This window comes from Pseudophryne corroboree, chromosome 5, assembly GCF_028390025.1.
Source record: "Pseudophryne corroboree isolate aPseCor3 chromosome 5, aPseCor3.hap2, whole genome shotgun sequence".
NCBI lineage: Eukaryota > Metazoa > Chordata > Amphibia > Anura > Myobatrachidae > Pseudophryne > Pseudophryne corroboree.
Genome location: NC_086448.1, coordinates 253,032,966 through 253,047,493, shown reverse-complemented (window position 1 = coordinate 253,047,493; position 14,528 = coordinate 253,032,966). Strand labels below are relative to the sequence as shown.

Sequence of the window (14,528 nt, the reverse complement as noted above, 5' to 3'; positions counted from 1 at the left end):
TGACCTAGGGAACAATGTCAATTCAGTGACTGCACAGAGATGGATTTGGGATAATTGATTATTAACCTTGAGCATTAACAAGCTTTACAAATGCACCGTGATGCTTTTAATTTATCTATGCAAACTCCATTTGTATCATCTCAAATCTAATAGTAAAGAGTGGGAAATCCTAGCACTAGGGTAAAATGTGTACTTTATTTAAATGTTATAATAGAACTGCAAAATCAGGGCATTGTAGTTGTGAGAGAGGATTACAAATTAGTGTTTCCAAGACTGTTCTCTCTCTCTCTCTCTCTCTCTCTCTCTCTCTCTCTCTCTCTCTCTCTCTCTCTCTCTCTGTACATATAATCTCTCTCCCCATACAATCTCTCTCTTTCTCTATTTCTCTCTGCCTCATAAATCAGGTCCTACAGTAGGTCTCATGAGTGTTTACATTTTTTTTACTTTAAAATTATGAAAGTCCAAGGGGTAGCGGTAGATAGAGCCAAGGAGAATTAATTAAATTTATGTGTAAAATTGAATGTAAGCTTCCCTTTAAAAATCAATCACCTATTTTGTCTATTACAGAATGTTTCAGTACTGAATGTATATTTAAATGACTAGTTTCTAGCTCCTATTGTAGTTTATCAACTGTTGAACACACATTTTCATAGCAGGCATTTAGCTTGAATTATTTTCCATTGCTAACACACCTACATTTGGTAAATATGCATATGAGTATATAATCCTTATTTTCAGAACCTGTCTGTCATCTGTATCATATTTATCCTCATCGTGCATGTCTGTCTTAATAAGCCTGTGCGTGGAGTGTTTGATTAAAAATGTGGCAGTATGTAAAAATAAGAGTTTGACTTATGAGAGACGGAACAAAAAACACTGTTTTTGTTTTATTCTTTTTCTTGTTTTACCTCAGGGGAAGGCCTTTCTGCCTCCCGTAACTCATTGCGAGCTGAATCTCGCCTCTCCCTTCTCCTCAATTACCTTCTTCCTCCCTCGAGAGTTGGAACCCCAGCTGGCTCCAGGCGTACAACCCCTGTACCATCCCCCCAAAACACGCCACCCACCAGCCCTAAACTCAGTTGGCTGCAGTCTTCAAGTTCTCAGCAGAGTGAGCAGTGGGTGCCAGAGACACAGTCATTTACTGGCGATGTTATCCCCACTGTAATAATTCATCCACCAGAGGAAGATGCTGACATTGAGGAAATCATGGACTTAAGGAAGGAAGACCATGGTGGTATTGATCCAGGCAACTATTGCTCCTCTCCCTGTGTGATGCACCCTGCAGCTGAATCACTCACACTGGAATGCTTTTGAGCACATTGATTGTTTAAGCATAAGTAATTGGCATCATTTATTTACTATGACTGACCAGATTGCTTCAGTGTGCATGCATATTTCCATCTGCAGTGCAATCATTAAGCAAAGCCTTCCTTCTAAAGCATTTTGGGGCCACTCATTATTTCATTGCATATCAATTGGACCTGTCTGTTTGGCCTGCACCAACAGTTAGATGTGAAATAGTGGATACAAAATTAACTTTGGTACTGTTACCCTTGTTTAGTTTAACATGTATTTTGACAGCTGCATCTTCTGGCAGGCTGCAAGTCCCATAATCCTCTTCTACACAGTTACCGGGCAGTACTGCAGGGAGATTTGTGGGAAGTCTTGCATCACAACATATTTTACACCTTGTCCTAACCTTTGAAAGTGTTCTATTTAGGGCTAGGGACATGCTTACTTCCACATGTTAATTATTACAGCAGTGCTACTGTATGATGCTCACCCATGCATGACATCTACACAGTTCTGAATTTTGGAAGGTGACTAAATGTGGCAAAACTCCCCATAACATTGGGCATATAAAAGAAACAGGACTTAAGTAAATGTAGTTTGTGCGTATTGCTTGCAGTACCCTGAGTGTCCTTTTCTTAGCCTTGTCTTCTATGGTGTTTGTTTTAACTGAAAAGGATACAGCAGTCTTCTACCGAATACCAAGTATGTTTTATATAAATCTAATCTTGGAATGTGTGTGCAGTGTTATGCTTGTCATCCTAAACGCATTGCCCTTGTGTGGGGATCTGCAAGGAGTCATCACGGGTCATGCAGCAGCTATGCTGTACTTAGTATGTGCTGCTCTCAGGTAACACTCAGGCATGCTGGGAGCCTTTGTGACAAACACAGACATATATGTAAAAATAATCTGCTGCTAATACTACAATACTTTCTATCATTGCTAAAGTATGGTATGTAATCTATGTACCTTGTGCGTCTCTTCTATAAATACATCACTTCAACACATTGATAGAATTTAATTTAAAGTTACAGAATTATGGGGGAGATGTATGAAGCAGTGAAAAGAGTGGAGAATTTGCCAGTGGAGAAGTTGCCCATGGCAACCAATCAGCTTTGAGGTAACATATATCAAGTGCATGCTATAAAATTATAAGTAGCAGCTGCCTCCACTTCTCCACTCTTTTCACTGCTTCATACATCTCCCCCTTAATTCCCTGTTCATCTTCACTGTAACCTGAATGAAACATTGTTACAATGGCCTAAAGCATGCACTGCCTACCTGGGAGGATCACCCTCAACATTGCAATTGCAACACTTGCTTTTAGTGTCCACAGTGAAATGCATGTCTTAACTGTTTGTTACAATTTTACTTATGCCATGTGTTATTCTTATGCAGTTAGCAAAACAGGGTTTAGTCCCAGTAACTGTCTACTTCATAATGTTCTGCAGATTAGGCCAGTCATAGCCCTAGAAATGCACTTCTACACTCCCACTAGGCCCCTAATAGCTGGGTAGCTGGTTAGGCAACTACCCTCACATTAAGGCTCATTTATGAAAGTGTAAATGTATAGTTCCTATGTTATTTTGTGATGTTACACACCTAGGGCACTATCCAATTAGCCACAGTAAATTACCGCGGCTAATTGTCTCGCCAGAGGCTATCTAATTAGCCCCGATAAAATGCGTCTCATGCCGGCTTATCAGGGATTTTATTTCACCTGCTTCAGGCAGGCAAAACCAAATCCCCGGAAACAGCTGTTTCTCTTGAAAAAACACACGGGTTTCCCTGAACCTGTGTGTTTTTAGATTTTTTATTTATTTATTTATTTTTGGATGGGTGATCTAATTGGAGACATTGGAAAAAAGTGCGACCAGCGGACGTTTTCACACATGGGGCGGGATGTACTAAGCGGAAAATGCGGTAAAAACCTGTTTACCGCATTTTCCTAATGTACTAACCCCCCGCCGGCAGGACAGCGCCGCGGCGGGGTACGCCAGCTTTAGCTGGCGTACGTCCATAGAAGCCTATGGGCTTCTCTCCGCGGCGCTGTGTGAGGGATCCGATCGGATCCCTCCCAGCATGCCCTGCGGCCGCCCCCGTCACCCCGCGCATGCGCAGACTGACTTCTGGGGCCGAATCCTGGAAGTCAGGCTGCCGCTGCGCATCGCGGAGGACAGCTCTTATCGGAAGAGCTGTCCTCCGCAATGCTGATCGCATATGTTAGTACATATGCGATCAGCATCGTGGCGCAGGGCGGCAATGGGCGGCGATGTGCATTAGTACATCCCGCCCCCAATGTTTTACAGCTTATCGGGGCTAATTTTGTAGTCCCCGGTGAGACAATTAGCAATGGCTAATTGGATACCGCCCTTTTTATGATAATATCACAAAGGTTTCATTTTGTGCAAATAATTTTGCACCATTTGTATTACAGGTTGAGTATCCCTTATCCAAAATGCTTGGGACCAGAGGTATTTTGGATATGGGATTTTTCCGTATTTTGGAATAATTGCATACTATAATGAAGTATCATGGCGATGGGACCTAAGTCTAAGCACAGAATGCATTTGTTACATATACACCTTATACACACAGCTTGAAGGTAATTTTAGCCAATATTTTTAATAACTTTGTGCATTAAACAAAGTGTGTGTACATTCACACAATTCATTTATGTTTCATATACACCTTATACACACAGCCTGAAGGTCATTTAATACAATATTTTTTAATAACATTGTGTATTAAACAAAGTTTGTGTACATTGAGCCATCAAAAAACAAAGGTTTCACTATCTCACTCTCACTCAAAAAAGTCCGTATTTCGGAATATTCCGTTTTTCGGAATATTTGGATATGGGATACTCAACCTGTTTATCCTGTTTTATGGTATTAAACTTGCGCTGTTTACTAAGGAAAAGGACAATCGTGCAAGATGAAGATGTTCAACACAAGTTAACTACAATTTTTCAATATACTGTCTAGTGGGAGTGGTTGGGCAATTTGAGAAGTTTCTTGCGGAACACACATTAGGCACAGTACACTTACATATGCATCAGCATACAAACACTAGATTTCATTGGACAATACTAGATTTTTTTATTTTTTTGTTAAAGGGCTTTAGAGCGTTGTTTAGGTGGAAGTTCCTGCTTTACCATAAAAGGGTGCACAACCTTTTTCTTCATGCTTAATGGCTTTGAGTCCTCTCTGGTAGTGGCAGGACTCACCACAGGAAATATTTTTTAGCTTACAGTTACACTTCATATAATGTAAACTAACATTCAATCACATTCAGTCCCCTCAGTCTCATCATTCATTGATGATCTCAGAAAGGTTATCCTGGTTAGTATTTTAGGAAATGAAAAGGAATATTGGGGCAGATGTATGAACCTGGAGAATGCATAAGGAAGTGATAAACCAGTGATATGTGCAAGGTGATAATGGCACCAGCCAATTAGCTCCAATATGTAAATGAACAGTTAGGAGATGATTGGCTGGTGTGTTTATCACCTTGCACATATCACTGGTTTATTACTTCCTTATGCCGTCTCCAGGTTTAATACATCTGCCCCATTGAAACTGAAGGAAAGCTGGCCCTGACATGTTAGTAGGTTGGGCTTGAAAAGCACAAATAGGCTCTTATTGATTTGTCTGGGGCTTTTCCAAAGCACCATAAAGTGAGCACAGTTGTGCAAACAAAGATGTGAATCCTCCCATTAGGGGGTCCATAAATGAGCCTTTCTGTCTAGTTATATTACTATTATGATAAGGAACAATGTATAGTCATCTACTACATTTCTTATAAAACAATAACTTCCTACCAATATTTTTATACAGTTCATTTAGTATAGAGTCATATTAATCTGATGGTGATGCTTTTAGAATGCTTAAGTCATTGTAACCTTTTATAAAACACTTGAATTACTGCAATTACCTATGTGGTTACAACATTTAGACAAAAGTAATAATACAAATTTCTGTGATTTATCCAAAATTACTTTCAGTCATAGCTAAATCTTCTTCTTTTTAAAAATAAATAAAAGCATACTAGCTAATATACTCTTTCATATCAATTATATAAAATTCAATCTGTACAACTTTGTTGTATGAAAATTCCAATGCCATTAGCTAACAACTTCCAATATAGTTATAAAATAAATTGTGAAAACCAAAAAAAGAATATGACGTTTGACATGTTCGTCTGCAGAGTGGAAATCTAGAAATGACTACAGCAAAGTAGAAATGTTCATTACAGACACAAGTATGGCATTCTCACAGTCTGAAATGACAATCTGCACTGTAGTAACCTGGTCGGTGTTATACTAGTTTTATGTTTTATCATCTTTACTAGTAGAAGTAAGAGATAATTATTATAGAAATAAATCCCATTGTTGTCCGAAGCATAGTAAGTTGGCATTGTCATTTTAACCAGTGTGAAAACAGCAAGCTTCTAGGCTAACCCCATGTAACTGCATACTCTTCCTTGGTTTGTCACTATGAGTCAATGCATCTGACTACTAATGAACAGACTTTAATTGTTTTGCCTGCACATCTGCATACTCAGACCTTTCATCTTCAGTCTCCTCACCACTTTCTTCTTTCAACAGGGTGTCCAGAAATATAAATCCCTGTCTAATGGCATTTATCTGTTCTTAGGGCTGCTATCTTCTCCGCAGTCAACACCAGCGAACCTGGATATTAACAGGTTGGCAGACCTGAAACGGAACGGAACTGGGGGCAGCCAGGAAAACAGCACAGTTGACTTTAGCAAGGTATGGAAAGCTTGGTAGGAAACATAAGAAAATATTTACAATATGTACTAAGCCTTGGAGAGTGATAAATTGGAGAGAGATAAACTACCAACCAATCGGCTACTGTCAGTTTTCAGACTCTACCTGTAACAAGGCAGGAGCTGATTGGCTGGTAATTTTATCACTCTCCACTTTATCACTCTGCAAGGCTTAGTACATCTCCTCCTATAGGTCTTGGTAGTTTGTCTATACTAGCATGTACTCCGTAAGACCACATATAGGGAGACGAGGAGGGTGTGGTACTGTGAATTGCGTGATCACAGGGTTGTGCAGTGGGACAGGTCCATGATGTCAATTGACAGTGACGTGGGCTAGATCCAGGATCCCAGAATTCGGAAGTCTCACAGATATTCCAGAATAGTAGGCAGGTAAGCTACCGATTTCTAACTAGCTAGCAGAGAAAAGGGATTTGTATATCACAAGTTGCCAAGAAGTTTCTATAATTCCCTAAATTGATATATATGTACTGCAGTCATCCACTTCACTGTCTACACCAATATTTGATTGATTGCTAATAGCTGATGTATATAAGTCTTTATCCATTGTTTGTGTGCTTTCTTGTTTGTATTAAAAATCATAAATAAAAACTATAAAAAAAAACAGCTAAAACACTTCTGTCTTTTGCTCACCTCTACATAATATTTGAAATGTGATGGTCATGTGATCTGCAGTAAAAAATATAGAGGGTAACATTCCACTTACTGCATATTCTCACAAGATGTATACTCCGTGGGGCATATGTAATAGGGTCAAAGTTTGCTGGAGGTGCGGGATGCCAGCCGATCTCGAACGTTTTTGTAAAGTGGAAATCATTTACAGGGCAAAACCACGCCTTGTAAATGATTGCCGCGTTAAAAAAAAATCTGAGATTGACCGACATCCCGCACCTCCGGCAAACTTTGACCCTATTACATATGCCTCTATGTTTTAATACACAGAACATAGATCTTTCAGAAAACAGATGAGCTTTCAGAAAACAGATTTTTGAGACATGTTGAACACCCAGTCCAAAATGTTCTTTTGCACTCAATCTAGAGAATACCTAAAAAGGTAAGGGGCAGATTCAATTGATTGCTGGACTTACTGCAGGGTTTTAGTTCCCAGATTAAATGCCTGGAGCTATTCAGTTACTGCTCACGACTAGCCCCGAAGGGTGCACCTATCACTGGTTTCTGCTCTCACCTTCCAGGGTTGCAAAAAGAAATCTGCATTAACTAATGCTTTTGTGCTAGTCGTGAGTTTACCGCAGGCAATAATGACATCGATTTGGGCACTTAACACAGCCGCTATGGCTTGCCATGGAAAATAATGCAATAGCTCTGTGCACTTAACCCATAGCTACAGATGTAGCCATGCTCAGCTATGCTACGGTGTGTCCTAATCACTGCAAAGCTGGCGCGGCTAGTGTGCCTGCGACTGTGACACATGCATGCGTAGTAATACATGGGGCTTTTTTGTTTGTTTTACTCTAAATATAACAACTTTCTATTTTACACTGAATAAAAAAAAAAATAAATTAATAAAGAGAAGCTCCTTTGTGATTGACCTGGCCTGATTGGTTGCTGTGGGGAACTTCTCCACTTGTCTATTCCTGCACTCTTTACACAGCTTGATACATCTTCCGCTGAGACTTCCATACCAGAAATCAGAGAATATGTCTATTGGACTATAATAGCCTGGGCACTTCACATATCTGCACATGTGACAAGGGGGCAAAATGAATACCACTGTTGATTTGAAAATTCATGAATTACTACCTAGCCAGAAGCCTTGTTTGGAGACCATACACTAAGTGGCGGAAGATGCTATGGTCTGATAACACCATGATTGAACTTTTAGGACTCAATACTAGGAGTTTAGTGCAGAGCTGTAACGGCAGAGTGAAACACTGTTCAATAGCACCCGAAAGACAACACTGATTAAAACAATAGTAAATACTTCTGCAATTGGTTGTTATCTGTTATATACGTGTAATTAAGAAAACCTAGTTCTATATTATTTATTTGTTTATTTTTCTCTTCCAATTTATGAAGTATTTTGCATTGACTAGTGGTAAGAATTCCTGAACAAATGATCTTAATTCCATGATATAAGAAAATGTAAATGATTGTGTGAATACGTTCCATAGCCACTCGAGATTATATCTACAGTAATAGTGGCTTTATGATTTCATTCACTTTTAAATGAATTTAGTTCATATGTATCCCTTTACGATCTCTGGGGGTGTTTAAGAGATGGGCGCAGTTAGCTTTGCTGCTGCGTCTTTGGATGCAGCAGCGATGTGAAATAATGCTAATAGTCATCTAGAAGACACAGCATCGAATAATGGTCGCAGCGTAAGCTTGCTCAGAATGACCGCAGGAACTCCTCTGCCAGGGCACCTGCGTTAGAAGATGCAGACCCTGGCCTCAGCATGCCTACATGTACATGCGTATGTACAGTTCTGTATCTACAACTGTGCCCCCTAAATTGCAGCACGATTGCATGCTGAGTGATACTCAGATGGCCGATGTTCCTGCAGATGATCCAATGCTGCGGTTCTGAACGTAGCAGTGTATCAGAAAAGGCGGCAGGTGGCCTACTGCACCATTAACAAATTATTGCACAGCCGCTGCGTGCAAAGTTGCAGTAGCGTCTTTCTCTAAATGAGGCCCTCTGTTTGTTATAGTTTGTTGTTGTAACATCAAATACTTTGCGAATTATTTAGTAGCAAGATAGAAGCGCACAGATATACTGTAGTTCTCACAACCGGCTTGGTTACCTGCTTTTCACACCCTATAGTAGTCTGATTAATGAAAACTGATACAGTATATGTTGTAACTGAAAGAAACCAATCTGCTTTCATTAGTCTGGCTGCTAAACGTTGATGTCTGATTAGCTGGTAAGAACAACATCATAATTTCTCTATCCTGCTACAACCAAGTGTTCCTCGTGCACTGTTTACTAGTAAATAATAATAATAATAATAATCCTGCTATGTCCTATTTGTGGATGGAACTTCAAACATTGTATTGTCCTTGAGTTGGCAATACATTTATGACTGTGTTTCTGCTTGGCCCTCTCTCTCCCCACCTGAGGAGCAGGATTATGACTCCTGGCACTGTAATTGTGGCACGTTTGTTATGGGACGCAAGAGGTCTGCTGTAAGTTCCTGCTTGCAGAAAGCCATGTCAAATGCAAATCATATCACATTGTTTGCTGGTGAAGACTCATTTGTGCTGTAGCCCCAGTTATTATACACATGTGACCAAATCTTAAATTGGATCCATATTTCTTTCAACAAACTTTATAAATCTGTTTTTACCTACATCTTTCATTGGCAAAACGTTTCAAAAGTAGCGTGCACATTGTGTATAATATCAACACTGGGTTGTACTGTATTTGTTTATTTTTAAATATTGTAATTTCTTTGTTTGTATTTTTAGTAAATGTATAGTATGTGTATATTTCCATAAGTGATCGGCGAGTATATCTGTCACTGTAATATAAATATATATATTTCCCTAATAAGTTTGGTTATTTATTATATAACAATAGAGGTTTGCTGACATTGGGCCTAATTCAGTATCCGTTGTAAAACTGATAATATCGCAAACGGCCACTTTTCCTGGAAGGATGCGATCGCAAAGCAATTGACAGGGGGCGGGTGTCCGGGGGCGGCGTTGCAGCATTGGGAGGGAGTTGAGCAGGTAACGCAGGCATGTCATGGCCGCTTCGGGACAGCCTTATGACGTCGCCTGCATTTCCTGCAATGGGAAACATGGCGGCGGTGAGTCTGCATACGCAGCCTGGCTGCGTATGCAGGGGGCTACCACTATTCTGCAATCACAATTCAATTGCAATTGCATTGCTGGGCGGTGCATCACAGCTGGACGGCCTTGCCCTCTGCTGGGTGGAACCCAGCATGCAATTTTATCAGTAGCAGCTTTGCTAAAAAAGCTGAATGAGGTCCATTATTCTATAGAGATTACAAATTACAATCTAGAAATATTTGTAATTAACACATATCCAAAAAAAAACAAAAATTGTACCAGCTGACAGAATTCTCCATGGTGAAAATTGCTGCCCACTTCAAATTCACATTTTGTATTGATTTTTATGTGAGTTGCCATCCTACCCTCCCCCACCCACCCACCCACCCCCACCACAGGTGTTTCATTGGCTAATAGATACACATTTTTTAATATTAATTGCAGTGTATATATATTTTGTCTTAGGTTGATATGAACTTCATGAAGAAAATCCCCCCTGGCTCTGAAGCGTCAAATGTTTTAGTGGGAGAAGTTGAGTTTCTGGATCGGCCCATTATTGCCTTTGTGAGATTGAGTCCAGCAGTTCTTATTACTGGACTTACAGAAGTACCAATCCCAACAAGGTATTAACATATAAGGATACTGTAAGCTTTTGTTTCTTCATTTCATGTGTCGCCTTAAAATTAATAAAATATTTTTCAAATATTTAGCTCTTGTTTTCCGTGTCCTGAAGTAGATAGAAACTGCCGTACTTCTGGGACTACTTAGGGCTGCGCCAGTAAGTGTGGTGCAGTCAGACTCGTATATTTGCGAGGGGGGCGAGTTGCAGTACGGTACCAACTTGCCCCCTTCACTGCTAATTGGATTGACCCAGAAAGAGTTGTTTGTGTCGCCGATTGCATGCTCAGCCAAACTAAATATTCACCTTCACCCTTGGGCTCCAACTAGATCTGATGTAAGCTATTTTGAAGTTACATAGAATGTGACGGCAGATAAGAACCACTTGGCCCATAAAGTCTGCCCCTTTTTCATTAGTTCATCACTGACCGGAGGATGAGCATAGATAACTCTCTATATATAATTAATTAAAATATAGGAAAAACAATGCTAAATTGGAATGTTCAAAATTTTCCTACGCCCTCGTTTTATGATGTAGCTCTGTACTGTTCCCTGGCATCGTAGAACATCATAGAAGGCTGCGGCAAAAATGTTAATGCAGAGCATAATACTGTATCAGATCGTGGAAAGTCTTACATGCACATGCATATTTTGTAGGAACAATCTATCTTGGACTATAGTTTCACTGTGCATGAGATTTTAGTTGGAAAAATGCTGGTCAGGTTTCTTAGGAAGTGTGCTCAGTATCCTTCTAATCATAGACCACTTCCTGAGCTGTTACTTTGAGAAAGGAGTGAGACACTTCCGCTCTAGCGCTGAAGGAATCCATGTGATGTAAAATCAATTGAGCATTCCACATTTGTGTTAAACATCTTCCCAGCCTAGTAGACTGTTATCAGCAACTGCAATCCATAAATCAATAGTGGACTGCCTTTTTATATATGCAAAGTGCCCAAACAATGAGCTAATTGCATTTAGATTCAGTTGTGTTCTGCTCTTATCCCCTGTACAGTCAGCTGCACTTCCAGATGATACATTTATGCAGGGTAAATCAACATGCAGCTTAATAAGGAAAATAGTTTATGAAGCCAAAGTACATTTTACCTATAATTAGTGAAGTGTTGTCTCTCTGACGCAGGATCTGTAGGAGGTTGATATTGTTCTTCACATGAGTGTATTAATAGCTCTGTTTTATGCCCAGAAACAGTGGTGTAACTAAATGTATGTGTGCCCTAATTCTCATTTCCCATATAGGGGTAAATATATCAAACCTAAAAGAGATAAAGTGGAGAAAGATAAAGTACCAACCAATCGGCTTCTAACTGACCTTTTTCAAATGCAGGCTATAAAATGACAGAAGCTGACTGGTTGGTACTCTTTATCTCTCTTCAAGGTTTGCCACATCTTCACCATAGTGTCATAAAATTGCATATTGTGGTATTTAAAAAAAAACTGATTAAAATGACTAACTGTAATGGTACTATCTAACTAAACACATATGTCATGAATCGGTAGTAGCCATGGAGGTTCCCAGGAAAGGGGGGAGTCCCAACTCCACAGGGGACGATTCAGTAGTTTTGTGGGTGCATAAACGTAATGAGCGCCCACCAGAACTATTCAGTTGTTTCCCCAGTTGGGCGTGCATGCCCCATGCGCACGCCCATTAGTACCAGATTTAGCCGCGCAAACCAGCTAAACCCGTCTAAAGTCCTGTTTAGGGCACTAACCACAGTGTTTTCGCACATTTCTGCTTGCATCTCAGGAGGCTAAGAGCTGAAATGTGTCCCCACAGGGTGCATGCGGCCAAAACAAAGCAACAATTGAATTGCTCCATTGAGCCCCATCTAGGAGCAGCCGGGTGAACAACAGTTTCATTCCCCCCACAGTGTCATTACTGCCGGGCAACCTGTCAGTTGATCAGTTTTTGATTATCCAGGTACACAGACAGTTAAAGAGTTTGCATTTGTATTAGTGATCAACGAAACCTAAAACTAACTATGTATTGCTCATAGATAGTAAAAAAGGGGGTTGAGGTGACGAATTGAAGTTAAAAATAAATCACACTGTTCTAGATTCCCACAGAAGGGTGCATATAAAGCAGGTGCCAGGAGTAGTAAAAGGCATCTGTATTAGAAGAAACAGAGCAGTAGAAGGCATGGGCAGTACATAGTTTTTGTTTTAACTTCCAAATGAATAAATCATTTAATTACAGTGTTTACAAAACAATATAAAGTCCTATTGTCTTAGATTATTATGTTAATCCTACACTTATCCAAACAGGTTTCTATTTGTATTATTGGGTCCAACTGGAAAGGCAGCACAGTACCATGAAATTGGAAGATCAATAGCTACACTAATGACTGATGAAGTAAGTGTTTTTTCCTTTAGGTAATTTCCTCAGTCTGCTTTTACAGTGACCTCAGCATGAACAAATGAGGGTTTAATCTAGATGTGGAAAGTTTTGCTGGTGGATAGGTGCAGGAATTATTGAATTGCTCCATCATTGATAGGGGAACACAGACAATGGCTGGATCCACCCTCTGGAATGCAGCCTCTTTGAAAAAGAATGACTACCCTGCCTTCTCACTATGGGCCTAATTCAGATCTGATCGCAGCAATCGCAAATTTGTTAGCTAATGGGCAAATCCATGTGCACTGCAGTGTGTGTGTATGTGTGGGGGAGGGGGGGGGGTTTGATAGAACATGTGCAGAGAGATTTAGATTTGGGTGGGTTATATAGTTTCTGTAAATACTGGCTGCTTTATTTCTCTGACGTCCTAGTGGATGCTGGGAACTCCGTAAGGACCATGGGGAATAGCGGGCTCCGAAGGAGGCTGGGCACTCTAGGAAGATCTTAGACTACCTGGTGTGCACTGGCTCCTCCCACTATGACCCTCCTCCAAGCCTCAGTTAGATTTCGTGCCCGGCCGAGGTTGGATGCACACTAGGGGCTCTCCTGAGCTCTTAGAAAGTAATAGTCTTAGATTTTTTTATTTTCAGTGAGACCTGCTGGCAACAGGCTCACTGCAGCGAGGGACTAAGGGGAGAAGAAGCGAACTCGCCTGCTTGCAGCCGGATTGGGCTTCTTAGGCTACTGGACACCATTAGCTCCAGAGGGATCGACCGCAGGCCCAGCCTTGATGTTCGGTCCCGGAGCCGCGCCGCCGTCCCCCTTACAGAGCCAGAAGCAAGAAGATGGTCCGGAAAATCGGCGGCATGAAGACTCTGTCTTCACCAAGGTAGCGCACAGCACTGCAGCTGTGCGCCATTGCTCCTCTCACACACTTCACACTCCGGTCACTGAGGGTGCAGGGCGCTGGGGGGGGGCGCCCTGAGGCAGCAATAGAAACACCTTGGCTGGCTAAAATACCTCAATATATAGCCCCAGGGGCTATATATGAGGTAAATACCCCTGCCAGAATTCCATAAAAAGCGGGAGAATAGGCCGCGAAAAAGGGGCGGAGCCTATCTCCTCCGCACACTGGCGCCATTTTTCCCTCACAGCTCCGCTGGAAGGAAGCTCCCTGGCTCTTCCCTGCAATCTACAGTACCAGTAAGAGGGAAAAGAGAGGGGGGGCATTAAATTTGGCAGTGTATATATATATATTATTGAAAAGCAGCTATTAGGGACATAACTCAGTTAGTCCCTGTATATATATATAGCGCTCTGGTGTGTGCTGGCATACTCTTACTCTGTCCCCCCAAAGGGCTTTTTGTGGGTCCTGTCCTCTGTCTGAGCATTCCCTGTGTGTGTGGAGTGTGTCGGTACAGCTGTGTCGACATGTTTGAGGAGGATAATGATGTGGAGGGGGAGCAGATGCCTTTAGCAGGGATGTCACCCCCTGGGGGGCAGACACCTGAGTGGATGACCTTATGGCAGGAAATGAGTGCACGTATAGACTCCTTACATAAAAAATTTGACGACATGCCGACTGTGGGACAGCCGAGTCTTCAGCTCGTGCCTGTCCAGGTGTCTCAAAAGTCATCAGGGGCTCTGAAACGCCCGCTATCTCAGATGGCACAAGTAGATGTCGACACGGATACTGACACCAGT

At 41.2% G+C, this 14,528-nt stretch overlaps 1 protein-coding gene across 7 annotated transcripts in view; it reads left to right on the top strand.

Moving 5' to 3' along the window:
* Positions 1 to 14,528, top strand: part of SLC4A7 (solute carrier family 4 member 7) — a 310,436-nt gene that overhangs the window by 195,452 nt on the left and 100,456 nt on the right. For 4 of the 7 annotated variants that reach the window (XM_063922271.1, XM_063922270.1, XM_063922268.1 and 1 more), the window contains exons 7-9: positions 5,950 to 6,065; positions 10,322 to 10,479; positions 12,755 to 12,842. In XM_063922271.1, coding sequence (XP_063778341.1) covers positions 5,950 to 6,065; positions 10,322 to 10,479; positions 12,755 to 12,842 — 362 coding nt within the window. Of the gene's footprint in view, positions 1 to 913; positions 1,235 to 5,949; positions 6,066 to 10,321; positions 10,480 to 12,754; positions 12,843 to 14,528 lie in introns of all 7 variants that reach the window. The other 3 variants (XM_063922267.1, XM_063922266.1, XM_063922265.1) reach the window with 1 other exon arrangement.